The sequence below is a fragment of the Condylura cristata genome, unplaced genomic scaffold (genome assembly GCF_000260355.1).
Source record: "Condylura cristata isolate star-nosed mole 26May11 unplaced genomic scaffold, ConCri1.0 scaffold00002, whole genome shotgun sequence".
Classification (NCBI taxonomy): Eukaryota; Metazoa; Chordata; class Mammalia; order Eulipotyphla; family Talpidae; genus Condylura; species Condylura cristata.
In genome coordinates, this window is record NW_004567103.1 from 3,628,536 (window position 1) to 3,654,419 (window position 25,884).

The 25,884-nt window shown below is 36.5% G+C and overlaps 2 protein-coding genes across 7 annotated transcripts in view; one reads left to right on the forward strand and one right to left on the reverse strand.

The window, feature by feature from the left end:
• The window catches only part of PSMD1 (proteasome (prosome, macropain) 26S subunit, non-ATPase, 1), an 81,126-nt gene that overhangs the window by 26,892 nt on the left and 28,350 nt on the right, over nucleotides 1–25,884 (reverse strand). For all 3 annotated transcript variants that reach the window (XM_012726931.1, XM_012726923.1, XM_004674206.1), the window contains exon 17: nucleotides 145–259. In XM_012726931.1, the coding sequence (XP_012582385.1) occupies nucleotides 145–259 (115 nt within the window). The remainder of the gene's footprint in view (nucleotides 1–144; nucleotides 260–25,884) is intronic.
• HTR2B (5-hydroxytryptamine (serotonin) receptor 2B, G protein-coupled) lies at nucleotides 8,846–23,582 on the forward strand. Of its 4 annotated transcripts, none has more exons than XM_004674205.2 (4): nucleotides 8,846–8,910; nucleotides 9,794–10,404; nucleotides 20,397–20,597; nucleotides 22,099–23,582. In XM_004674205.2, the coding sequence occupies exons 2-4, from the start codon at nucleotides 9,987–9,989 to the stop codon at nucleotides 22,989–22,991; spliced, it is 1,512 nt and encodes a 503-aa protein (XP_004674262.1). In that variant the 5' UTR covers nucleotides 8,846–8,910; nucleotides 9,794–9,986; the 3' UTR covers nucleotides 22,992–23,582. The 4 variants fall into 4 exon arrangements, with proteins under 4 accessions (XP_004674262.1, XP_012582395.1, XP_012582400.1 ...); XM_012726941.1 differs by having other exon boundaries at nucleotides 20,400–20,597; XM_012726946.1 differs by having other exon boundaries at nucleotides 10,158–10,404.

The window sequence follows — 25,884 nt, forward strand, 5'->3', positions numbered from 1 at the left end:
CCAACAATGGCATGGTTCCCATTGTAGTTATCCATGTAATATGGTAGTACCAGTTATATTTTTCACAGCTGTTACACCAGTTTTCCTCCAGGGAAGGGTGTGGCGCCAAGAAAAGGCTGACCCCTCTGGCTGGGCATTAATTACCTTGTTTCCTGTTCCAGCACAGCAGATTCCCAAGGCCATTGCAGCTCCGTAGCGCACGTGAGGATTGTAACTCTCTGACAACAGCGAAACGACGCTGGGACACTGCTCAGGAGTCCTGATAAGAGAAACAGAAAGTGAATCAAATTGGAAGAATTTTAACCAATTTATTTTGAGTTATGAGAAACACATTATTAACCAGAAGCTGAAGAATTAAAAATCCTCTGCAAATTCTAATTACTGATTAGAAAGACAAAATTCAGAGAACACATGAAAAGCAACGAGCAGAAACTCCTCAGTCACAGCGCTGTCATTACAGCATTATAGCCATTTCCTTATGCTGCCTCCAGTGGGAATTGCCATGGGGGGCAGGGAGCACCCCCTACATTCACTGTTTATTCATTTGACAAAGGTCAGCTGACATCATTGTCGTTTTGGTGGGGGATGCACCCAGGAGCTCTTGGTGGGGTCAGTCCACTTCCTCTTCACCATCACAGGCTCTGGCAGTGCATGATGGTGCTGCTCCTGTGGACAGTGGCTATGTGTGGGCCAGGGAGGCACTTGTTCTTGCAGACCATGTGCTGGATGCTGCTGAGGCTGGCCTGGGCACTGATGGTGGGCTGTACCTTGGAGATGGCTGGCTTTTGTTGGCTGGGTCTCTGCTTCACCACAGACCTTCACTGCTGGCCACAGGCGCCACACCAGTCTTCCACAGTATAAAGAGTTGCAGGCCTTTAGGAACAATGCCATCGGCACTGTTGCTGTGCTGTGTCTGCTTGCTCCTTTTGATCGTGCAGAGCAATTCTACACGACCACCCACTGCAGGTGCTTGCACATGGCAGTCACTCCTCTTGGTGCAGCAGCTCTCTCCACCAAAAGGAAATCTACATTCACTCTTACATTTCCCGCTTACTCTGCATTTTGTTTCAGAAGACAAAAGTCATTTGTGGAGCCCCCTGGATGTTTCCAGAGCTGTGTGAAAGATTTAAATCTCCTAGTGTTACTCTCGCTGAATATTAAGCTTCTATATAAGTCATGGGAATGAGAATATCACGATTCTATCTTTAGCAATTATTTTTATTGATAAGAATAGAAAAATATTTTTCTTATTCTTTTTATATTTGCAGCAAAGACAAAAACAGGGCAACCATGACTAATGGAGTCCTTGACCTCATCTTTACAGGCGAGGGGAATGGTATTGCTGAAACTGAACTGAGCACAGGCTATAAAGTTGTGCAAATGTTATCAAGCTATAAGTGAACGATGATGTGAACTATTTTTGGATGTGTACTACAGTTCAATAAAGACTTTTAAAAGACTATCCATATATTACATTTTAATACAAAGTATTTTTTAATTTAAAAATCTATTTTGTTGTGAATAAAAGTAGTGATTACCTATAGACCAACTCAAATCTATAATTCTATGTTGGAGTTGTCCACTAGCCTCATTCCAGTGAGTGGTAAATTCAAATTTCAAATACAACAGAGTCACATTTATAAGTGTGTCTATAAAACTGGAATTGCTAGAAAAGGCTGAATTATTTCTGCCTACAATAATTCTTGAAAATGTTCTGGTTGACTAAGCTTACCAGTATAAATAATTTGAAATCAATACTAATGACAATATGAAAAAAGTCTGAGCTTGTGAAAAAGCAATGTATAAGGAGAGAGAAGCTATGGGTCTAGAACTAGCTTTGTAAATTTCTTAGTACATGACATCAGGCAAGTCACATTTCTTGAGATGAATTTTCTTGACTACACTGCAGCAATAACATAAAAAATGAATGAGCAAATAACTGAAAATAACAACACAAAGGCTTTGGTTAATCAGTGATGAGATAGTAACTTTTTATAAGAACAGACCATGAAGGGGGTCTTCAGAAAATCATGTTTTTATCTCTAAATAGCTGGGTTGAGTTACACAAATTCAATTAACCACACACTCTGGGCTCCCTTCCCACATCTGACAAAATAATGAGACTAGAAATTCTATAAGGTATTTTTTACTTTAAAACTCCACACGGCTTTAAAAAACGAGCCAATCACCAAAGGGTTTAACCCAAAGTCATTAAGCAGGCTGATTTCTTCAATGAGAAACATTCCCATGAAGTAAAAATGACATGTAAAGTGGCACTACATCAAGGTGTTATTGAGAATTACTCTGTAATTTGTAACTCATAGGACCATCAGTTAACTTATTTTCATGCCTATTTGGCAAAGCTCAGTTCATAATCTGATACCCAAATTTTCTGACAAACTCAAACATTTTGTTATATAATTAGTTACAGGTAAAATCATTCAAGACTGTACAAGTCTCAAGAGTCAAGGACTAAGACAGCATCTTCTCCGTTTTTCTCTTACAAGTTATTACCACTATTCTAGATACTAACGATAAAACAATTTTTACTTCTTTGTACAAGACAAGGGAATCAAGCTAATTTTATATTTAGAGACTTACCAGTGAGTGTTTTTCATTAAGTTCAAAGCCTAACCGAGGAAAATACCCTTCCTGTTCTCCTTCTGAAGTTTATAATTCAAACAGTTACCAAAAATCTGTGAGTATTACTTCCTAAGAGCTAATTGAGTGTCTTACATGCTTTAAAGTTCAAAGTAGAGAGACCACACAGAGGATGAAGGAAGGCTTTCTTTAAAAAGTGAACACATACTGGCCCTACCTGGTGGCGCAGTGGGTTAAAGCACAGCACTGAGAAGCTAAAGCCACTTCCGCATGAGTTCGATCCCCGCCTGCCCCGGAGGTGACCACATGGCGTGGCAGACCTCTCCTGACCCGCCCGCTGCTCCCCTCAGCAGTGTACTTCATCGATCTGCCTGTTCTGCTCCCCACTCTGTCTCTGGTGAATCCTCTCACCCTCCGCATCTCTGGCCTGTACCCCAGTTCTGTACGAATAAATAAATAAATCTTAAAAAAAAAAAAAAGTGAACACATACTGAAACAGGTAATTAAAGTTTTGATTTGTTGTTTCAGTAAAACTTCTTGGCTTGTATTAACAGTCATCTTGCCAAATGTACTATTTGTACAAACCTTTCAGAAGGGTAGGAATTGTGCAAGGACATATGCACAAGTCACTGCCATATCACCCAACCATAAATAGCACGTGAGTTCCTTTTTTTTCATGTTTCTTTATTGAACATTTTATGTAACCTTAACATTAAATTGTATTAATAAATCATGATGTCTTCAAAAATATGGTGTCTTTTTTCCTAACTTATCTTCACCAAAGGAGGAAACACAACACACACACACACAGTTATTAAGGCACATGAAGTCAACAGTGGGAATCTGCCGAGGCCATAACCCTTAGGGTAGTCCCTTGGTAGAATTATGTATTTATAATTGTCAATAGCAATAACAAAGAATTAATATAATTACACAGGAATTAAGAAATATCCTGTTTCACTCGTTTGTACTCCTTAACAGACGCCATATGATGTGATTAGCATCCTGAGATTTTAAGAGCCCATTAACTGTCTTTATCCATACCTAAATAGGAAAAAAAGCAGACCTCCCCACCCAAACTGCTTCTCTCTCACCACGACCATTACCTGAACAATCAGGAATTGAGTCTTTAGTCATTCTCCACATCTAACCAGCCAATCAAGTCAAGCAAAACCCTTAAATTTTGTTTGTGCCCACTGCCTGTTTCAGACCTAATCATTTCTCACTAGAAATGATACAGTGATTCTTTAAATGATCTCTCTGCCTCCTTTCCCTTTCCACCTTCGGTTTGCTACCGCAGAGAAAACATGGTAAGAAGAAAGACCTGCCTGGACTGCAATTCTAGTGTAGTCATTTATTAAGAGTAGCAATCACTAAATCTCTTGGAACCTTAACTGCTTTATCTATAAACTGGGTCCATCTTATTATTTATATTTATGCTGGCAGTTGGTGGTGTGGTAGAGTAGAAATATTATACTATAATCACTTACATCTAGATGCATAACTAGAAGTTGCCTTTGGATCAGAACCAGGAATTCGGCTAGTAATAAGTGGTACAGTTTGGGTACTTATTTTAGAAAAGGGAGAGTAGCTCAGACCTAAAAGTTCACTCAAAACAATATAGAGTCAGTTGGATATTAAAGCTACAGAGCAGGTTACATTTAGGGTTCTGATCAGATTTCCTTGCCAACTTTCTAGAAGTCAATGGCACATAAAACATTTCCCCACTTGCCTGTTACCTGCAGCCAAGGGCACGATACTGCAGTGAAAACCGACTAACTGTAAAGAACTTGTTCTAAATATACCTTACTTACAATTTCATTTATTTTATGGTCCCTACTTGTTAAAAAGTATTATACTTACTTAGACTACGACATTAATAATTTCATGAGGTTTAGAAAAAGATTTTGCCTGGGAATCTGATTACTGGCGGTTTAATGCAGCGTTTAACTAAGTGATTACTATAGTCTAAAACTGGTTATGAGAAATATAAATTCAAAGGCACATGAAAGTCTTCTTTTAACCTCAGTTCTAAAGGAATGAATCTTTCTAAGCAATGACTGGTATGCAAACATTCACTGAAAGTAAAACTCTGCATATTAATCTTTATCCAAACATACACTTACACATGATTATGTGTGTGTGTATATATATATATATATATATATATATAAGTTAATAAGGGGAAAAATTATGTCACCATTTTGCAATGTGAAATGAGTAAATGGCCTTCTGCACAATTATCAATGACTAACATCAGGAAGAGACATCTAGACCTATGTGCATTCACACGCCTGACCCTCCAAAACAGGGAGGAAAGAGAAAAACCAGACCTGAATGGGAACATGTGTCTAGATCCAACTGTCAATTTCCAGGATATACAGACACCCCCAAACCACATCATACTACACATAAGTATGTAACCAAGAAAAAGTCAAATACGTGGAAATACTTGAAAACAAAATGACCCATTTTCTTCAACAAGTAAACTATAAGTCATGAGAGAAAAAAACCAAAAAGGTAAGGCCAGATATGGAGAGAGGCTACAAAATAAAAGCTACCAAAATTTTAATAACAGCTCATTGGGCTTTCTTTCAGCTATTTCGTACAGTTCTGACATGACTAAATCTTAGCTTTTCTATATAAGCCCTTATCCTTTAGCTAAGATCACAAAATAATGCCTACAGTTTGTGAAATTCTGTTAGACCAGCATTTAAAACAAGTCAGTTAAATGAACTATCTCTGATCAGCAATAAAAGCTTATTTCTATATGTCTTCATGAATATATTAAGAAAAATAAAAATAAATGTTGAGAAATGGTCAAGTCACAGGAAAAATAATGGACTTTATTGGGTGGGATTAGGAAGAGAACAAAGAATTCAAGACTTGGGAAACCTCTTACTAGCACAAAATATGTTACCTACAACTTGGCTTTTTTACTCACCTACGTTTTGATATGTTGAATTTAAGTCTATTTACTCAATTCTGGATTTGTCAGCTTTATCTGTTTTCAATAGATATATTTGTGAGAAGTATAGCAACTTTTCTTGTTCCCCTTTATTTTTTCATTAATTTATATAAAAACCATAATGAATGATACCATTAGAAGTTAAAAAAAAAGAGGTGGGTCCTCCCTGGTGACGCAGAGGGTTAAAGCACAGCACTGAGAAATCTAAAGCCGCTTTCGCATGAGTTTGGTTCCGGCCTGCTCCGGAGGTGATCCCCATGGTGTGGCAGACCTCTCCTGGCCCGCCCGCTGCTCCCCTCAGCAGTGTACTTCGTCGACCTGCCTGTTCTGTTCCCCACTCTGTCTCTGGTGAAGCCTCTCACCACCCCTGAGCCTCTGGCCTGTACCCCAGTTCTGTATGCACAAATAAATAAATCTTTAAAAAAAAAAAGAGGCAACAGACTTTTCGAATGTTCTTTTATCTATCACAACATAAGAGAGAAACATAAGATATTCATTATCAGGAAAGTAACAGGCAGAAGAAAATGGTTTTGTTTCACAAATATACCTTTGTCTCATGTAACTGTAGATCTGAGCTCCTCTATTGGTAGCTTTAAAAAACTTTTATTTTATATATTTTAAAACTTTTATATATTTTTCACCCACTGGTAATTTTCCACTTTAACAGTTGTCTTTGCCACAACGACAACAAAAACAAAACCACACAGGCCCTGCTCTACACTTTACAAACTTAGTTCTATTTTCACTATTTCTGTACATTTTACTTCAGAAAACTTAAAATTAGTATAATTTTCAGACCAGATTTTTTTTATTAGGTGTTGTCAAGTGGAATGAAAATATCTCAAAGAGAAGCAAGTAGATTTATAAGCTTTATAGACCAGAAAGTGTTGCTGTGCAATTCGAAACATGGCTTTTTCATAGCCTCTCTCCTGAACCAACAAATCAGGAAAAGTCTTGCAGCATGAATGAGCCACAATGAAATTGGTTTCTAAAAGATTTCCCCAAGTTTATAAAAATGAGCACAAATACAATGAAATTAATTTCTGATATTAAAACAAGGCTCTTGATAACAAAAGTCACTTTTAGTAGCCTATTATAGTGATTACTGAAGACTTGCACAATTGAGCAAATTGACACCAAAGAGGTTAAGGCCCTTATGGTCATCAACAATATTCCAGGTGTAAAGAAGTATTTTAATTAAAGGATATCGCCATGCATGGCATCAAATCATGGTATAGAGTTTCATTGACACTAAAAACAAAAACAAAACAACAACAACAAAAAAACAACCCTTTCTTTTTTTTGTTCCTGAGAAAAGCAGATACAGCATGAGCAGCTCTAGTAAAAACTGGCAGAAGCAACGTTTATAGAACTCTGAAATCTAGTCAAAAACTTTCAGCAACGGGTGAGCGTTAAAGAAGCAGCATGCTGATGTAGTGAGCTGAGATGTGGGGTGGAGGGAGAGCAAGCAAGAACACACTATAAAAGAGACCTTTATTTCTGTCTGCCTACCATGGTGCCGAGACTGGTGATGGCAGTGAGGATGGCAGTCCGTGTTTAGGGGCAGGTTGCTGGCAGGAGGGAAAAACACCAGACCTCATTCTCACAAGAATTTTGGTTGGTTGTTTCAGTATCTGGAGACTCCCTGAAGCACCAGTGCAATGGCTTGAATTTGTTCCATGCAACTTAAGAGTGTTCCCAGGGCTGGAGCAACTTCCCAGGTGACACTGGTCAAAAACATTTAAAGGCAAAGTACTGATCACAGCAGCCTAAGAACAATAAGGCGAGGCTATGAACAGACTGAAAAGTCTGGAAGGAGATGTGTAGAGTAACGGGGCCTTTTATTTTTAATTTTTTTTTCCTCTACTACCTTTGGAACATAATTTGGCCTCAGTGCTTATGCACATTGAATGTGATGGTACTGCTGCTTTTTTAAAGATTTATTTGTATTTATTTATGATACAAGAACTGGGGTGTAGGCGAGAGGTGCGAGGTAGGGTGTGGTGGCAGTGAGAGGACTCACCAGAGACAGAGTAGGGAGCAGAACATGTGGATCTACTGAACTACAGTGATGAGGGGAGCAGCAGATAAGGTCTGTGGAGCCATGTGGATCACTCCCTGGCTGGGGATAGCTTGATAGCACTGAGACTTTAACCCCTGTGCCACCAGGGGTTATTTTTATAACCCAGGTATCTATTTTTAATCTGACATTTGTGTTGCTGACCTACCTGCCTGCATCAGCATTGAGGCCAAATTATGATCCAAAATAAAGCAGTATTTTAAAATGTTTCCTAGTTCCTAAAGAAACTGGCACATTAAGATCCATCAAACTGCTCAAATGTTACTTTTGTTTCACCCAAAATTCCTAGCAAGTACTTCTCCTGAGTCAAAGGAGACAACACATGTTGAACAAAATCCCCAGTGGTCGGCAGAATCTAAAGAAACCAAATGTTCCCAGTAACTTTCACATAAACCAAGGAATATAAATTTGAAACAAAAAGGGGCACAAATGCTTTAGAGGAAATTTAGCATAGCAGATAAGATTTTTATGCCACTTTTCTGAAATTAGGTCAAAATATATTATAATTAAATATTGTATACTTCCCCCATTATGAAATCTGTGGGGGAAAAACAAACACTGCTAATGAACCAACTTCCAAGTCCAGAGGCATTTGTTTAAAACTGAGCAATGAAAAAAGTTTCTGCTAAAAACCTATGTATACATGTTGAATTCAGATCTTTCTGGGCTCTTCTATATAAGGATACAACCAGAGAAAATTAATTGTGCTGCACAGCAAAGACCTAAAAGCTAAATAGGAATCTTGTTTCACTGCTGGAAATCAGAACTCTGGAAATCACTGTCAGGCACACAGGGCAAAACTGTCACAAACTAAAACTCAAATCTCTATGTTAAATCTTACGTAATTACCCTCAAATGGTAAAAACAGCCCAGGATTCACCCAAAACAAATTATCTTGTGCTTGCTTCCCCGGCACATAGACAAAACAAAATTTTCTTATACTAAAATAAGAGATATTACTATCTCCCAAATAGCAAAGATAGACTTTAAGAATGTAACATGAATAAGGCTCATCATGAACTGGTTCAACACTTAAGTGGTGATTTTAGGAATTATAATGAATCCTGCTACTCTCTGAAAATGAATGTACCAAAGAGGAAATAACTTCCTTGGCAGGCTTACAGCTATGAAACACATCTGTTTCACTGCTTTCAAGGCCAGTGCTACAAGCTCAGAATGAGTCAATGGGAGGAGGATTACAGAGGGAGGCAGATACAGAGCAGGCAGATGGCACACTCGGAGAGAAACAAGCAAGTACAGGGTAAGTATTTTTAACAAATACAGTGGGTCTAAAGATATTTTTCCTTCAAAAACTATGCTATCCTAATTTTTCATTTCTATTCAACAGTTTAAAAATCAAAATGAAAATTTATCAATGCTAAAGGGTAGATTTTTAATGAGATCTGCAAATTTTAATTTAACCTATCCATCAGATTCTTCTCCTTCCAAGGAAACTAGGACGTAAAAAAATTACCACTTAAATAAACAAAAATGGTTTAAATTTGGTACAGAGTAAAAATTTCGAAAGTATTTGTTGCAGAAACATGCTTTGGAAAATGAATTACTAAAAACTGTTCAGACAGTATTATCTTTACTTTCCTTTTCTCAAACTAAAGGAATTCTAAAATGCTATATAAAAATGGCACTCATATCACCATTAAGATAATCCTGGCCAGACAAAACTCAATTACAAATGAGGATTCCTCGCTGGTAAACCAGTCACTTAGACTGTAGGAGGGCTTGGGCTTGGTGTGCTTTCAGATGGGTGTATGAAAGTTCCATTCAGAATTGTTCAGTTCTTTGACATTTCTGTTCTTCTGTACACGTTCTAAGGTAAAGGTAAAAGATATTTAAAGGCCAGGAAACACCTAGTTTTTTTTTATTATAAAAATAGAGTGTCTCCAGTCTCATTAGCTGACGCACATCAGGAATGCGTGTGGACCTTGCAGCCCTGTCACAATGCGCAAGGGGCCTACTGGGACCGGAGGGGTGAAGTTCAGGCTTTTAAAAAGGTTTTTGAAATAAACAATGCAATCCATATATTTATATTTAGGGGGGATTTGCATTTAAACATGACATCACCACTACAGCAAGAACAAAAAAAAAAAAAAAAAAGAGAAACTAGTAAAGCCTTTTCTTCACAGCTGCCGGTTCCAGGCACTGAGCCTCACGACTCCGGTGTCTCTGCGGACTGCGATGTTGGGCCCGGCCCACGGACACGGGCATGTGCTGTGTGCTGTGCGCTGTCATTTTTGAGAACCTGAATTTTTTTTTTAAAGGAAGGAGTCAACTTTGGCTTTGAGTGTTTGGCCAGGGTACGATGCCTTAAAAAAGCCGATGACCAGCATAGCTACTGACCATGCTGACCACTGTACAAAACTGGGCCAACTCACAGAAAAACAGCAAATGGCTTTCTCTTGTAGAATGTCTGAACAAAGAACAATTCCTGAGCTTATTTTGCAGAGCTCACTTGATCAGTTATTTTCTTCTAATGGGTCGGGATTCCAGACAGACTCGACACCGGAGGAAATGAAGCAGCCTGGTGAGGAGCAGGGAAACAAACCACGCTGGGCAGCTCTCCTGATACTCCTGGTGATAATACCCACCATTGGGGGAAACATCCTTGTTATTCTGGCTGTTTCACTGGAGAAAAAGCTGCAATATGCCACCAATTATTTCCTAATGTCACTGGCGGTAGCTGATTTGCTGGTTGGATTGTTTGTGATGCCGATTGCCCTTCTGACAATAATGTTTGGTAAGTATTTTACTTTGTTCCTGCCATCAAACCACAGAATTATGATATGCTGTGAGAGAAATGCACTGATTTAACCTTTAGGGATGGACCTGAGCTATTTAGCAATATAGTAAGTTTTTCAATGTTGGTATCATTTTTGAAGAAGAAAAAATAATTCCCTAGGATCAATCCTATTCCCCCTACAACTATATAATTTAATCACTTCAGTCTTCCAATTTAGCAACATTCATAGATTCTACATACTTTACCTAAAAAGTATAATGAAGATCAGGTTTGTACTTTAATTTCCCTATTTTTTCCTTGTCAAAGGACACTTCTGTGATAGTTATGTGTTAATTATTAATAAGATCTCTCAATCACTAAATTCCATAAAATCACTAAATCCTAATTTAAAAATCCCTGTTATACCTCAAAGTTGTGTACTTTATTCTTAAATACAATTCTTAACACACTTGTCATATTAAGAAAAAAACATGTGCAGTTTCTGAAGGATTTGGTCTGGCTTAGAGCTGTTCCAAGAATTGGTCCCTCTGATTAATTTTTATTGTTTCTGACCATCTGTGTTCTTAAAACATATTAAGAGAACAAATGAGATGGAAAAAGGCACAAAATGATGTAAAAATAAGCTATTATAAAAAAATAAAAAGTAAAAAAAAAAGAAACACATTAAGAGAAATCAGACCTCTAGTTTAACAATATAAGTGGCCCAAAAGCTGAGTTATTACAATAATAAAAAATGTAACTGACACAGAAATCTTAGTTATAAAATAAAAGATGATATTAAAATTACTAACTCATGTGTATCACCTCTACTTAAAGGATTTGGTTAAACACAGTATTCCTGGTTATGAATTATGAGTGCCCCTAGACCTTTGGAATCAGCATTAAGAACTTATATGCTTGGCATAAATGGATATTCCATTTACTAGCTGCTTAAGAGAAATGATTATTTGTAACAGATATGGAATCTTGTAATTATGTTTACACAGGGAAGTATAAAAGCAAAATTTAAGTAGAGTATAAAAGTATAAAAGCAAAATTTAAGTAGAAGGGGAAGAAAAGCTGTCATTTGAATTACTACATTTAGGTTTAAGGCCTGTATTTTTATAGTTATGGGAAGATATCTAAAATTAAGCATTTCATTCCACAAATAAAATCAGATGGTGACAGCTGAAAACCTATTCTAAATCAACTTTTACCCAGGCTTTAAACTGTATGGTCAGATAAGGAGCAATATTGTTCTAAGGCTTTAATTAGACTCTCTGATCATTAATATTGTCTACTTATCTCTGCCCCCCTTTTATAAATTTGTACTCTTTTGAATAATCTAGTGCTATATATAGCCATGGAAAATGATCAAGGAATTCTATTTTAAAGAAGAACCTAAAAATCTTAATCCTGAATAAAGTTTAGAATAAACAAAGGAAAACTTCAGCGTGTTTGATAAAGCTCACATAGGCATTTGATTTAAGCTTTCATACCGATGCACTTAAAAACAGCTTAGTTTTTATACTACGCACCATTTAAAACTGCACTTATGGAAGAGGAAGGGGATCAAATCAGGATGGGAAGAGCACAGGGTCTATGGCAATGGCACAAGGGTGAACTTGCAGTGGGAATTATACGGGGACTACACATAAAAGGAGAAAGCGTACATTATACAAAAAGAGTGACATAAAAATATATAATATATATATAAAATAGAAACACCAATTCCACCCTCCTGCACATTTAAAATTGTGCTTTGCTGGGTATACAGAACATATTAAAAATGCTCATTTATACCACATCTCACATTCTATGTTGAATAAATGAGACTGAGTGGGTTACGCAGGAGTGAATTTTAACTTTAAGATCCATGAGTCCATTGATATCAAACATCTATGATAAGCAAAACACTGTGGGATATACTTAGGACTCTTAAAATATGAAGCTACATAATATTAAAGTGAGCTGACAAGACAAGAAACCAAGTAACAGAACTGAGCACATGCCTCAGTTAACAGCAGGGATCCAGAAGCTGGGAACCAAGTTTCAAGTTTATACTTAAATGGGGCATGAGAAGGAGGGAAAAATTTTTTTTTTTAGGGAAGGGGGTCGGCAGGACGCTCCCTGCCAAACTCTGCATAGAATCAGAGCGCTGGGACCCTGGGGTGTTCAAGCCCAGGGTTCCAGGAGGGAAAAACTTTTACCATCAGTATTTAAGCTATATAGTAAGTGAGTAGATTTTTTAAAGAATAAACCAACTAGGAACTTAACCCCTATTTAAAACACTACTACACTTATTATTAAAAATTATTTTATTTCTATGAGAAGGTATATAAGAAAATTCATGCTGCTCTCTAAAAGCAAAGGACCCTGTAAATAAATTGGGAATTATACATCTTATAAATGGGGAACAGACTTCAAATATTAAAATATTTTGATAGTCTTTCACACACTGATAAACACTAAGACTTTCTAAATGAATGCACTTATAAGAACTGATAATTTAAAAGGCAGTAGATGGGGTCACTACAGAGATAATATTCAGAATTTTTAAAATGTTTATAACCATGAGTGTCCTTGTTTCAGTAAACAAACAAAAAAACATACCATTATAAGTGATAGGATTTTAGTTATCACAAGGAAATTCAATTAAAGTAACAAAGTTTGTAATAGCTAGTATTCTAGTAAGATTGAGTTAAAAAAGCAGGGGAGAGCAGGGAAATACAAAAAAATATTTTAAGAATATTTTATTCAACCAATGATTATTATTTGATGATATGGTTTGCATCTCTATTTTACTGAGATTATAACAATCAGAATATGGTCTTTCACATGAGTTGTGGCAGGTCAGATTTTCAGCCACTTTTTCTCTTCTAGGAGCACTGGACTTGACCTTTAGTTCTTGCCTTTCACCGTTTTATGTATGATTCCTAAAACTATGATCATAAATTAGCAGCCTGTAACATAAGGCATGGAAATACCTGCATTAGAATTACATGAATGGGATGCAAAAGAAAACAGAGATCTTAAGTCCACACAATCAGGATGTTTCACAGTTAAGAACTCCCCTGAACTTTTCCTTCCTTCATTAAATAAATGTTTAAAAGTGTACAGGGAGAAAATATACTATACTGGCTTACTGAAAACTTAAGTTTTAATTCGTATCTCATGATCTATCTGCTGAAACATGTCTGTGGTATGATTGAAAGAGGGAAGAAAAAATGGGAAGAAAGACACCCAGGCTCTGAGTCATGCATTAGTTTAGACCAGCTACTTAATATATCAGAACTCAACCACCTTCTCCATAAAACTGGGTGCACTAACCCTTACATTGCTGGTATCTAAAATTGTCAAGCAGTGCCCGAGTTATATAGGCACATAACTGGCAGGTGTGAGTACTGCACGCAAAGGTTTATATACTAAAGCATATGATTTCATTTAGATATGCATTTGACCAAAGATGAAAACAGATGTAGAAGAAAAAAAAATTCAGCTTCTTGTTTATGCAATGAAATGTTCTACCTATTTCTTAAATGAGGAAATAGTAAAGGTACTTCTTTTTGAAACACAGAAATTTAAAAGACCAAGGAAAAATGTTCATGTTATTATCACTTAAAACATTTAAAATACTATCATTTCAGAATATTCCATATACTCAAATGTAGCAGAAAGCAACAATAAAAATAAAGAAGCTTTATAATAAAAATCTGAGCACTGCTCTATGTCTTTTCTCCTCCTTGAAGGTAAAGGCAGAAACATAGAACTCCTGAGTTAAAAAAAAAAAATGTGTACTTGAAAACTAAATTCTTTATGGATGTTTAGAATTTGTCAGCCAGTTCATGAACTATTTACCTCGGTGAACTCTACAGGCATAATATTCTTGGAATGGCTTTAAAATACATTCTGAAATCCTCAAAAGGGAAGTATTTTTAGGTCTCAGATTTATAGACTGTCAATTCCAAAATAAAAACTTGTCCAAAGAGTAAGGAGATTTGAGATAAAAATAAGTCCGTCTCATCAAGAAACAGAGCTCTTGTTTAAAATTTAAGACATTTATACCAACTTAAAAGCTAGGACAAAACCCCAAACCAAACAAAATCCCTTCAAAACCAAACAAAAACATTAAAAACAAGCCCTCCCCTTCCCAAACTAGTAAAAAACAAATATGGAAATGCATATAGGCTATTTATACTTTTTAATATATGATTATATGCAATTTATGTGTGTGTATGCACATATTAAAAGTATACTTTAATCACAAATGTAGTGAAAAGTTAAACAGTTAAACATTCTCATGCCTTTTTTTTGAAAGGCAGGATGTAGGTTCATTTGGAAACATGTACTCTTGGTACAGAGGTTGGAAGATAAACACTGATTTTATACTGGTGATATAGTTTATTATTTCTAAGTAGGAGGGCTTAAATGGCTGGATTAGTTGGCTAGTTTCTGTCAAACAATAATAGTAATAAGAACTAACATTTATTGAGTGCTTTCTGTATCCTAGACATTATTCCAAACACTTTTACATGTATTATTACATTTAATTTTAAAAGCCACACTATAACAGTGTTCTAATTATTCCCATTTAAAAAAGTTGAAAGATTTATACAATCTGAAGAGAATCCAGACTGTATCATTCCCATTTTATAAGATGGATAGAATAAATGGTAAGACATGATCTGAAACCTGGAGAATTGACCCTGGAATTCATATTCTTAACCTCAATGACTTCACTTTCTCAAAAGCAAAGGGAAAAAATGGAATCAAGCACAACTGTCATATTTGGCACACAGAACCAACCTTTTCATCTTAAATAATTTCATCTAACAAGAGAGCCACAGAATTGTGTCATTGTTTAAAAGTTAGGGTCCATGTAAATGATAGAGCACTGGGGTCTTAACTAGTACTTGTACAAACTCCTGAGCTGACTGCCAGATCTCGTTTTTAAGACACCAGACCAAGGTGGTGCCTGTGAAGTTGTTGGGACCCTGACTGGGGGGTGAACAGAAGGTTCTATCACTGAGTGACAATTCTACCACGTTTTTGTATTGTGCTAAAGTACACAGTCCTCATTTTAAACAACTAAACATTTTAGCTACTAATATTCTTTATCAAATAATTAACTGTCTAGGATCTATGGTACACCTGAGACTTGTTTTCCTCCTGTATGGTTATTTTAGGCAACCACAGAAATGCCATTACTCAAACCTCACTGAAATTAATTTCCAATCTGAGTTTAATTTGTAAGTGGGCGGAAGAAAGTAGTGGAAATGGCTTTTTTCAGAGAAAATTTTGTGCTTTCTTTTTGTGGAACAACAAACAGTACATCATTGAAATGTCCGCATTCTTCTGTCTCAGCTTTTATGATAGTCAAGTTAGAGTTCCCAAATAACAGTAATTAATTTTAGGTCAAGTACTTGATTTATTTTGCTTGGGAGAGACTCTTTAAGATACACCTTTCTTTTTAATGTAAATCCAGAAGTGTTCCAGTTAAATGTATTAAGTAGATTATAAAATTTATTAATTAAATGCTAACATATTACATTAAACCAATGCAATTATAAATCTTTAAGCTAAAACTTAATAAAACTGACATGTGAAATCTTAGAATTTCACCTACTTCATGATACTAAGTTAACTTTTTTTCAGTTATTCTGAATAGTAAAAAGCTTTTCTGATCCTTGGGCCTATTAAAGTATCACTGACTGAAAATTTCCTAGTGAAAGTATCAGAATTGGGAAAAATTCCTTTACAAACTAGAAAATTTAGATTACTTGTATCTGCTTAGGCAATTAAGCAAGACTATTTATTTAAAGATTTATTTATGCATACAAAACTGGAGTACAGGCCAAAGGTGTGGTGAGTGAAATGACTCACCAGAGAGAGACTGGGGAGCAGAACAGCCAGATTAACAAAGTTCATTGCTGTGAGGAGCAGTGGGCAAGATAGGAGAGGTCTGCCACACCATATGGATCACCTCCCTGGGCGGGGTTTGAACTCACACTGAAGAGTCTTTAGCTTCGAAGTGTTGTGCTTTTAACCCATTGCGCCACCAGGGAGGGCCCTAAGCAGGGCTTTTAAAGTTTCTTTTATAAAAGATTTCTAGAATTTTGGTGATGGGAAGTCCAAGGGGATTACAACGGAGATGGAAAAATGCACAAAATGATGTAAAAACAAACTATTATATTATTAAAAAAAAGATTTCTAGAATTAATTTAATGTAAGCCCTGTTACTTTTATGTTAGTTTCATAAAAAGATATTCACTGATCTTTCAAGAAACTAAGAATTGTAAAACTAATCATAAAGATCCATTTTTCAATCCTGAATGTCATAATCTTTTAAAGAAAGTTCTGTATCATTCTTCAATATTCCTACTGTTAATAATATAAAAGCACTGACTCCAAAGAGTTTTCCTTCTTAACCCACAATTAGGAGCATGTGGATCAAACAGACTGATTCCAAACACAATTTTTTTTTTTTTTAAGATTTACTTATTTATTCATACAGAACTGGGGTACAGGCCAGAGATGCAGAGGGTGAGAGGATTCACCAGAGACAGAGTGGGGAGCAGAACAGGCAGATCGATGAAGTCCATTGCTGATGGGAGCAGCGGGGGCATCAGGAGAGGTCTGCCGTGCCATGTGGATCTCCTCTGGGGCAGGCGGGAATCGAACTCATGTGGAAGTGGCTTTAGCTTCTTGGTGCTGTGCTTTAACCCGCTGAGCCACCAAGGAGGGCCCACAATGTACTTTTAATGAGAGTTCTATTGTGGCTTCTTGCCACAATATTAGATTTATGATTCCAAATGTTAACTTTAAAAAACATAACCTAGGGCTCTCCTTGGTGGTGCAACGGGTTAAAGCAGCGCATTATGAAGCTCTCTGAAGCCACTGCAGCAGGTGTTCCATCCCCGGCCAGGGAGGTGACCCAACATGGCTTGGCAGACCTCTCTTTTCCTGCCCACTGCTCCCCTCAGCATTGTACTTTGTCAATCTGCCCATTCTGCTCCCCACTCTGTCTCTGGTGAGTCATCTTGCCCACTACACTTATGGCCTGTACCCCAGTTCTGTAAGCATAAATAATAAAAAAAACTTTAAGAAAACAAACATAACCTATACTTGGAATAGCTAAATAGAGAAGACAAAATTATTAGTACCCATTTTAAAGATGTTACAGAGCGAGCTTGAATTTCAAGAAAAGAAGCCTAAGATCTAAGACATTATCTGTCTTTCAAAACCCTTAACCATGATTCTGGCTGTAGCTCTACCTCTAAGACCTAATCTAGAACTTAAGCACAGCTCAGAATGCAGCTTCACCTTAAGTAGTTTCCACTGCAAAACTCTAACCAAACATGATTCTTCACTTTACTTAGACCTTAGTTGTTTTTTAAGGTGCTTTTCCATGAATTGGCAGATAAACTAACAAGTAGGGCTCAGACGGAGAAAATCTTGGTTAGACCCTTCTAAATACAGGTTTCTCTGCCATTCTTTGGAAAGCCTCCCGTAAGTTCCTTTCTGTGAGGCATGGTTCATCATGCTACATCAGCAAACTGAGCCCATGCTACATCAGCCCATGCTACATCAGCAAACTGACGCACAACTTGTATGACTTAAGATCCCACCACCCCAGAAAATCTTCCTACAGCAATCACTTCCAAATGTTACTTTACATATACATCAGTGGGGGATCTTGTTAAATTGCAGCGTTTGACTTAGCAGGTCTGGGAGGCAGCCTAAAAGTGCTAACAAGTCCTAGGTGCTGCCAATTCTGGCCTTGATGTACACACTTCAACAATATTTGAAAGAGCACTCTTCTGATAAACAAATGCTCCCTCCTATACTCAATGACTTAATTGTACCTGAATTTACTCATCTGCAGAATCAGTGGGATAATCTTTAAGGTCCTTTCCAACTCACTGCATCTAATTTATGGAGAAGCACGAATTATGTTTTTCTACCTGATGCTTTAATTCTTTTTTTTTTTTAAGTTGTATTTATTTATGCTTACAGAACTGGGGTACAGGCCAGAGGTGTGGTGGGTGAGAGGATCACCAGAAACAGAGGGGGGAGCAGAACAGGCAGATTGACAAAGTACACTGCTGAGGGGAGCAGTGGGTGGGCCAGGAGAGGTCTGCCAAGCCATGTGGGTCAGCTCCCTTGCTGGGGATCAAACTTGTGCTGCAGTGATTTTGGAATGCTTCATAACTGGTTGCTTTAACCCATTGCACCACCATGGAGGGCCCTCTACTACTTTTAAAAGAAGCTGCTAAAATGGCCCTTTCTGGTGGCACAAGGGGTTAAAGCTCAGCACTGTGAAGCTGGCTGCAGATGCTCAATGCCAGTTCAATCGACAGCCCCAGAGGTGACCTACATGGCACAGGAGACCTCTCCTGACCTGCCTGCTGCTCCCCTCAGCAGTGTACTTCATCAATCTACCTGTCCTGCTCCCCACTCTTGTCTCCGATGAATCCTCTCACTGCTCCCGCACCTAAGGCCTATACCCTAGTACTGTATGTATAAATGTCTTTAAAATAAAATTTAAAAAAAAAAAAAAGCTGCTGAAATGGAATCAGGTACTAAATAATATACCCTTTTTAAAATAAAACTTCATTTTGATTTTATTTTGCTTCTAAGAAAAAAGATTTTAACATTTCTGACTAAGATGTATGACATTAGCTCTATACAGAAGTAATTTTCTTTTATAAGAAGTTGTATCATCTATCTCTTTGTGCATGAGTTTTTTTTTTTTTGATAAAATGGGTTCTACCTGAAACATTTTACAACACTAAAAACCATTTTAAGTTACTTTTAAATGGCAAACATGTAGTCAGTGTTTCTAAAGTGCTTAAGACTATATAAGGTGTAATACAATAAGTAATTATTATGAGTCTGTTAAGCAAATTATCACTATGTCTAATGCTGAGCTTTTTTTTTTAAAACCAAAAGTCCATATTACTTATACAGCTCTAGTGTTTAGAATGAAGGATGAGATATAGAAAGTTAACAATCTACTTCTTTCAGGATAATCTGAAGACATTCCTTTTGTTAACTTTATTCAAAAGCTATTTTTGTCAGAAAGAAAATTCAAATCATTTCACTTAAGTATTTAACCAAATGAGTTTATATATATACAAGGATCATGCTGTTAGCTATTGTTAGAAATGAGTTTAAATTCCAGGCTTCACTTCACTCTATTGCCACATTGTGTACTCTATATGACCGAATGTTTTATTTTTATACAATAGCAGTTTAAAAGCAAATTTTACTTGAATAGAAAAGTTAAGGTCCAAATGTAATATTGTGTAATATTGTGTAATTTATATGACCGAATGTTTTATTTTTATACAATAGCAGTTTAAAAGCAAATTTTACTTGAATAGAAAAGTTAAGGTCCAAATGTAATATTGTGTAATTTTTAAAAGATCATAAAAGGGGGCTCTCCCTGGTGGCGCAATGGGTTAAAGCACCGCATTATGAAGCTCTCCAAAGCCACTGCAGCATGAGTTCAATCCCCCGCCAGGGAGCTGACCCACATGGTGTGGCAGACCTCTCCTGACCCGCCCACTGCTCCCCTCAGCAGTGGACTTCGTCGATCTGCCTGTTCTGCTCCCCACTCTGTCTCTGGTGAATCCTCTCACTGTCTCTGTACCTTTGGCCTGTACACCAGTTCTGTATGCATAAAGAAATCTATAAAAAAAAATCACAAAAGGTAAAAGACAAAAGAGCAAAGGTTAAATAAAGACTAAAAATAATCAACTACTGCTACCTTAGAAAAATGGTTGTAATCATTATACAAGATCAAAAATGTATTTAAAAGGAAACATGTACAAAAATATCCTACTTAGTATTACTGACTACATTATCTGAAGTTAAATGTCTCAGAGTTGTCATAAAGTTTCAGATGAGCAATGAAAAGTTTGAGTATGTACCACTTTAAAAAACTGCAGACTGGAAGTTGCCATTTACAGGAGACTATATTTTTATTTTGTTTTTCTTTCTTTCAGAAGCGATGTGGCCCCTCCCACTTGTTCTATGCCCTGCCTGGTTATTTCTTGATGTTCTTTTTTCTACTGCGTCCATCATGCACCTCTGTGCCATTTCAGTGGATCGTTACATAGCCATCAAAAAACCAATCCAGGCCAATCAATGTAACTCTAGAGCCACAGCATTCATCAAGATTACTGTGGTGTGGTTAATTTCAATAGGTATGTGGAGAAAGTCAGGGTGTGGAATGATGTTATGTTTGGTTCCATTTAGCTACCCGAATACCATATCTGAAGAAACTTAGCAGAGGAGGTCAAGCAACCATCACAAACCAACACAAGCTCATTATGCCATTACATTTATCTATAGCTTCTTTACCCTTCTATCTGCAAAAAGTGTGAAAAAGCTGTAAAATTCATGTCCTAAGAAAAGCCATCTTCAGTGTTTACTAAGATAATGCTTTGATTTTTGACATGTAAGAAGGCTAAGTCTAAAAGGTTTTTCCTAACTGTTAACATATACAGATAGGAATCCCAAAATTATATTCTCTACACAGGTATCAAAACCCCAAATTCATCTTGGAAGGCAATGGGTATGCAGACTGAAAAAGCAGTGTCTGTCTGCTAGGTGTTTAAAGTAGTGAGGAGGCAAGATAGAAAAAAGTTTGGACTTGCAGCTTATCTTTGGCTTCTGGCACGACTCAACTGTGTAACAGCAGAATAAAAGCATCTATCGACAATATATTAATGAGTGGGTATAGCTGTGTTCCAATAAAATTTAATTTACCTAAAATGGGAGGCCAAATGTGGCCTTCAAAGTGCAATGTGCTGACCCCTAGTGTAAAATAGAACAGTTATACTTTCTGGTTGTATGCCTGAGGTAAAGGATAAAATGTAGCCTCCAGCAGCTACTTCTTTAGCCACTATAAAAGAGCTATGCAGATGATGGAGCTCTTGCATATTCATTAAACAACACAAGTACTTTAAAGATTTCTAAAGATTAGTTCAGACTGATTTTTAAACCCCTGCTTTTTCGAGGGGGAGGGCTCAATCTTATGTTGTCTTCCTAGCACAAAGTTGGTTCACTAAACAAGATTATATCTAAGTAGCTACTTCAGGTATGTAAGATGTTAGAAAATAGCACAAAGCACAGTTCTACTACAGGAACTCTCAATCTTAAAGATAAATTTTACAATTCATATGTTCTACAATTTCTCAGCAATGTTAAAAAAACAAAAAAAAGAACTCCTGAGTCAGAAGATTAAAAGACATTCATATAATCAAAAGAAAAAGCTGTCTGTTAACTGAAACTGTATAACCTAAAAACATAGTAAAATGTTACTGAGAATTAAGATCTTGCAAGGATGTACTGTGAAGCCTTTTAAGTAAACTACTGACTATTAAGATAAAAGGAATTTCTTTACTGAATTCTTTTTTAACCTTGGATAGATCAACAACAAAAACTGATTATGAAAGATGGAAAATAGATACTATCTCATGAACATACTATAGCTTTAGGGAGTGCTCTAGTTATAGATAAAAACAGCAGGCTTCCTGTTTTCACTAAGTTCTGTTTGTCAAGTCTTTCACTGACTATAATTGCTTTGACAGATTGTACACTGTGAATACCAGGAATTATACTAGTGCATAGTCACAAAGATAAACTGAAAGGACCTAACCTAATAGTCAAAATCATAAAATTAACTTACTTGTGTCTTCTTAGGCATTGCCATTCCAGTCCCAGTTAGAGGGATAGAAGCTGATCTGGGCAATGCAGACAACATCACTTGCGTCATGACCAAGGATCGTTTTAGCAATTTCAAGCTCTTTGGCTCACTGGCTGCCTTTTTTATACCACTGGCAATCATGATTATCACCTACTTTCTCACAATCCATGCTTTGCAGAAGAAAGCTTACTTGGTCAAAAACAAGCCACCTCCACGTCTACCGTGGCTGAATGTGTCTACAATTTTCCAAAGGGATGAAACATCCTGCCCATCACCTGAAAAGGTGGCAATGTTAGATGGTTCTTGCAAGGACAAAACCCTGCCCACCTCAAGTGATGACATCCTTGTGCGAAGAATGTCTACAGCTGGAAAAAAGTCATTACAGACCATTTCCAATGAACAGAGAGCCTCAAAGGTTCTAGGGATTGTGTTTTTCCTTTTTTTGCTTATGTGGTGTCCCTTTTTTATTACAAATATAACTTCAGTTTTATGTGATTCCTGCAACCAGACTACTCTTGAAATGCTCCTGGAGATATTTGTGTGGGTAGGCTATGTTTCCTCAGGGGTGAATCCACTGGTCTATACTCTCTTTAATAAGACTTTTCGGGATGCATTTGGCCGATACATCACCTGCAATTACTGGGCCACAAAATCAAAAAAAACTCTTAGAAATTGCTCTAGTAATATCTACTTTCGGAATCCAATGGCAGAGAACTCTAAGTTTTTCATGAAACATGGAGTGAGAAATGGGGTTAACCCTGCCACGTATCAGAGCCCAATGAGGCTCCGAAGTTCAACCATTCAGTCTTCATCAATTATTCTACTAGATACACTTCTCTTAACTGAAAATGAAGGGGACAAAATTGAAGAGCAAGTCAGTTATGTATAGCAAAAGTGGCATAGTTTTGATCTAATAATATGAATAAGATGATGAAGCAGATATAAATATAACAAAAATTATAAATTCTTGTCATGTATCAAACCAATTTCCTTAAAAGTTATGATTAAGACTATCTAATTTCCCTTATTTAAACAGGGGGTCACATAGATCTTACTCCATGAAAAAAGTCATTCTGTGGAGTTACAAATTAAAACAATCCAGCACTCTGGTTAAAGGTTAAAGGATTCAAATGAGGTAAAATTAATCAAAAGATTTCAAGCATTAAAAAAATGATCAAATTTATTTAGCTCCCAATTATATACAAAGCTGTGCTAAGAATGCAATAAAACAAAACAAATGAGCATTTACTTTGTCTTTCTGGTCTCAAAAGCATAAAGGTATATGCCTTATACCTTAGAATGGTGTTTACACAGAACAGTGAGGGGAAAAGAAGACTAAAGATAAGTGTCCAAATAATAATTCCATCTGAAGGTAAGCTAATATGCTTGTCATTGACAGTATAGCTTAGTTAAATGTCATTTACTTTTGATCAGGAAACTGTCTTGATGGAAGAGGTGGGTAGAAGAGTGGTTGGGTATCATATGAAACAACAGGATCTTAGAACTAGATCTGATTGCTAAATGGCCGATGCCAGGCACCTACTCACAGAGTAAGAGGAGAAAGCAAATGAAATCACTCTCTGTACCAGAACCTCATTATGCGCCATAAAGAGCAAGTGAAGCTAGAGTTCTGGGAACTCAATCTGGAACATAAACTTTAGTGAACTCATAAACTAATATCGCTGCTGCCCAAATGTGCCCAAAAACTTGGTTGAATTTCTGGCACAAGTCTTTTATTCACCCTTTCATTATGCATTTTGCATTGCTAGATCCAGGAATAAATTTAACTTCGGTCAGTACTGGCTGAGTGAACTTATGAAAGACAGCTCACTTCTCTCAGGGTCAGTTTTCTTATCTTCAGCTCACAGGGTTCTTAAGAGGATGAGTGAACAGAGTGAGCACTCTGTAGGCGGAAGTCATTCTATCTATCTTAGGTATTTTATTTTTATGCCACTTGTATAAAAGGTAAACAAAGTGAGCCTGCAGGGGTCAGCAGTGACGGCTACCCATAGCTTAGTTTTCCCCTCTTCTCTGCAACTGATCATACTGAAGCCCCTCCTATTGCTCTGTCACTCTTTAGGCAATTCATAAGGAAAGTCATTCAAGAACTGTTGTTTGTTATGGGAACTTGACCCAAATGAACAAGTACTATTCTCTAAATGGGAGAATCCCTTTGTTGAACATAGTCTAAAACACAGATCTTACAAATTCTATGTCAAAGACTAAATTTGACAAATTTATTCCTAAATTATCAAAGTTTTAGACATTTTCTCTCACTAGTCTAAGATTCTCCCACAGCATTAGTGGTCCTCTGTAATAAAAGGCAACATAATTAAAGTCCCTAATAATCAATCACTCTTCTTTATTTTAGTTCCTCTCTCTAATATTATGGGTTTGGCATACAGTAAAATTAATATTCTTGTCAAGGTATGTGAGATTAAGTTTTTAGATATCCCGTAAGCAGTATTCCAAACTGCATCTTATGTTCTGAAGGCACAATTGTTTTAGTAAATCAAATATTAATTTGACGGTCACACTGCCAAACCTTATTCTACTTCTGTTAAATCTAGATTAGAATGATCTTCCCACATGCACTATATTGCCTCCAAATTTGTGTATGTGCTTAAGCACAAGCACCAATGTCTCTTAACTTTTCTTCAGAATTTCAAATATCCCAACTATGTTTCAGTCAATGTTAATCACAGTAAAGTACAAAATTCTGTACAACCTTTAAACTATGTACCTTTAATTCCTGAAAAACAAAAAAAATTCTTGTTTATGTTAGATAAAGACCTTTCTATAGTGAATGAGATTAAAGTAGTATTTCCTGAAGATTCTAAAACATAAAATATAACAAAAATGTAAATCATTTTTGAAAAAGTATAACACAGAATTTGTACCACTTTGATACATAACTAATATTTCCATTTCAAAGTACTCTAGAGAAAAATACTTTTAAAGTAAATCTGAGCAGTACTTTTAAAGCAGCAAAGGTACTCTAATAATAATCTCATTATTCCTCAAAGAAAAGGAACAGATTGTACCACTTTAAAAGAGTAATTCTGAAAAAACCTTTTAGCCTATTCTACATATTGTTAACTAATGGAGAGGGAAAACAAAGGCATGGAAAATACAAAAATGAAGATGAAGTTATAGCATTCAAAAAATAAACACAAAGATACCAAGGCAGAAAGAAAACAGTTTACAGACTATATATCAAACTGATATAAAATTGTGAATGGAGATATAAAAGTATCTCCAACTGGCCCCAGAGATTGCCAGCTATGGTAAACTATTAGTGATCCTTCAAATTCTAGAGGTCTACAATGATGCAACATTTTATAAAGGATCCATTTTTTTGTGGCCTAAATTTTACCCACATCAAGAATCTCCCTCTCATCTTGCAAGATGTACCCATATTCAAAAACTGTGAATGTACAAAATGAGAAATACTATCTCATATTGTAACAGCTTAAGTCATATAGCAAAGATGACTGGGGCCTCCAAAATTGTCTAATTTTAACAAAGGTCTACATAAAATCAACTTGTTCATTATTGTAGCAATTTAATTTCCACATGTAAACACCGATGACCCTAAACTTTCCTTCAGAATCTCAACAATTCCAACTGTATTTCAGCCACTGTCAACCACAGTAAGTACAAATAAATGACAGTTATAATGAAACTTGCTGACTAGCATGGTAATAGTGGGGCCCACAATCACCTAAGTACTACATCAAAAATGAATTAGGTCCACTTCAGCTTGGCCAGAATATTTTTCA

Bases quoted from the DNA above. Each gene is read 5' to 3' on its own strand.
- HTR2B (XM_004674205.2), top strand. From the start codon at position 9,987: ATGACCAGCATAGCTACTGACCATGCTGACCACTGTACAAAACTGGGC. The intron at 10,405-20,396 runs GTAAGTATTTTA...TCTTTCTTTCAG, and splicing joins CCTTCTGACAATAATGTTTG to AAGCGATGTGGCCCCTCCCA. The intron at 20,598-22,098 runs GTATGTGGAGAA...GTGTCTTCTTAG, and splicing joins GGTGTGGTTAATTTCAATAG to GCATTGCCATTCCAGTCCCA.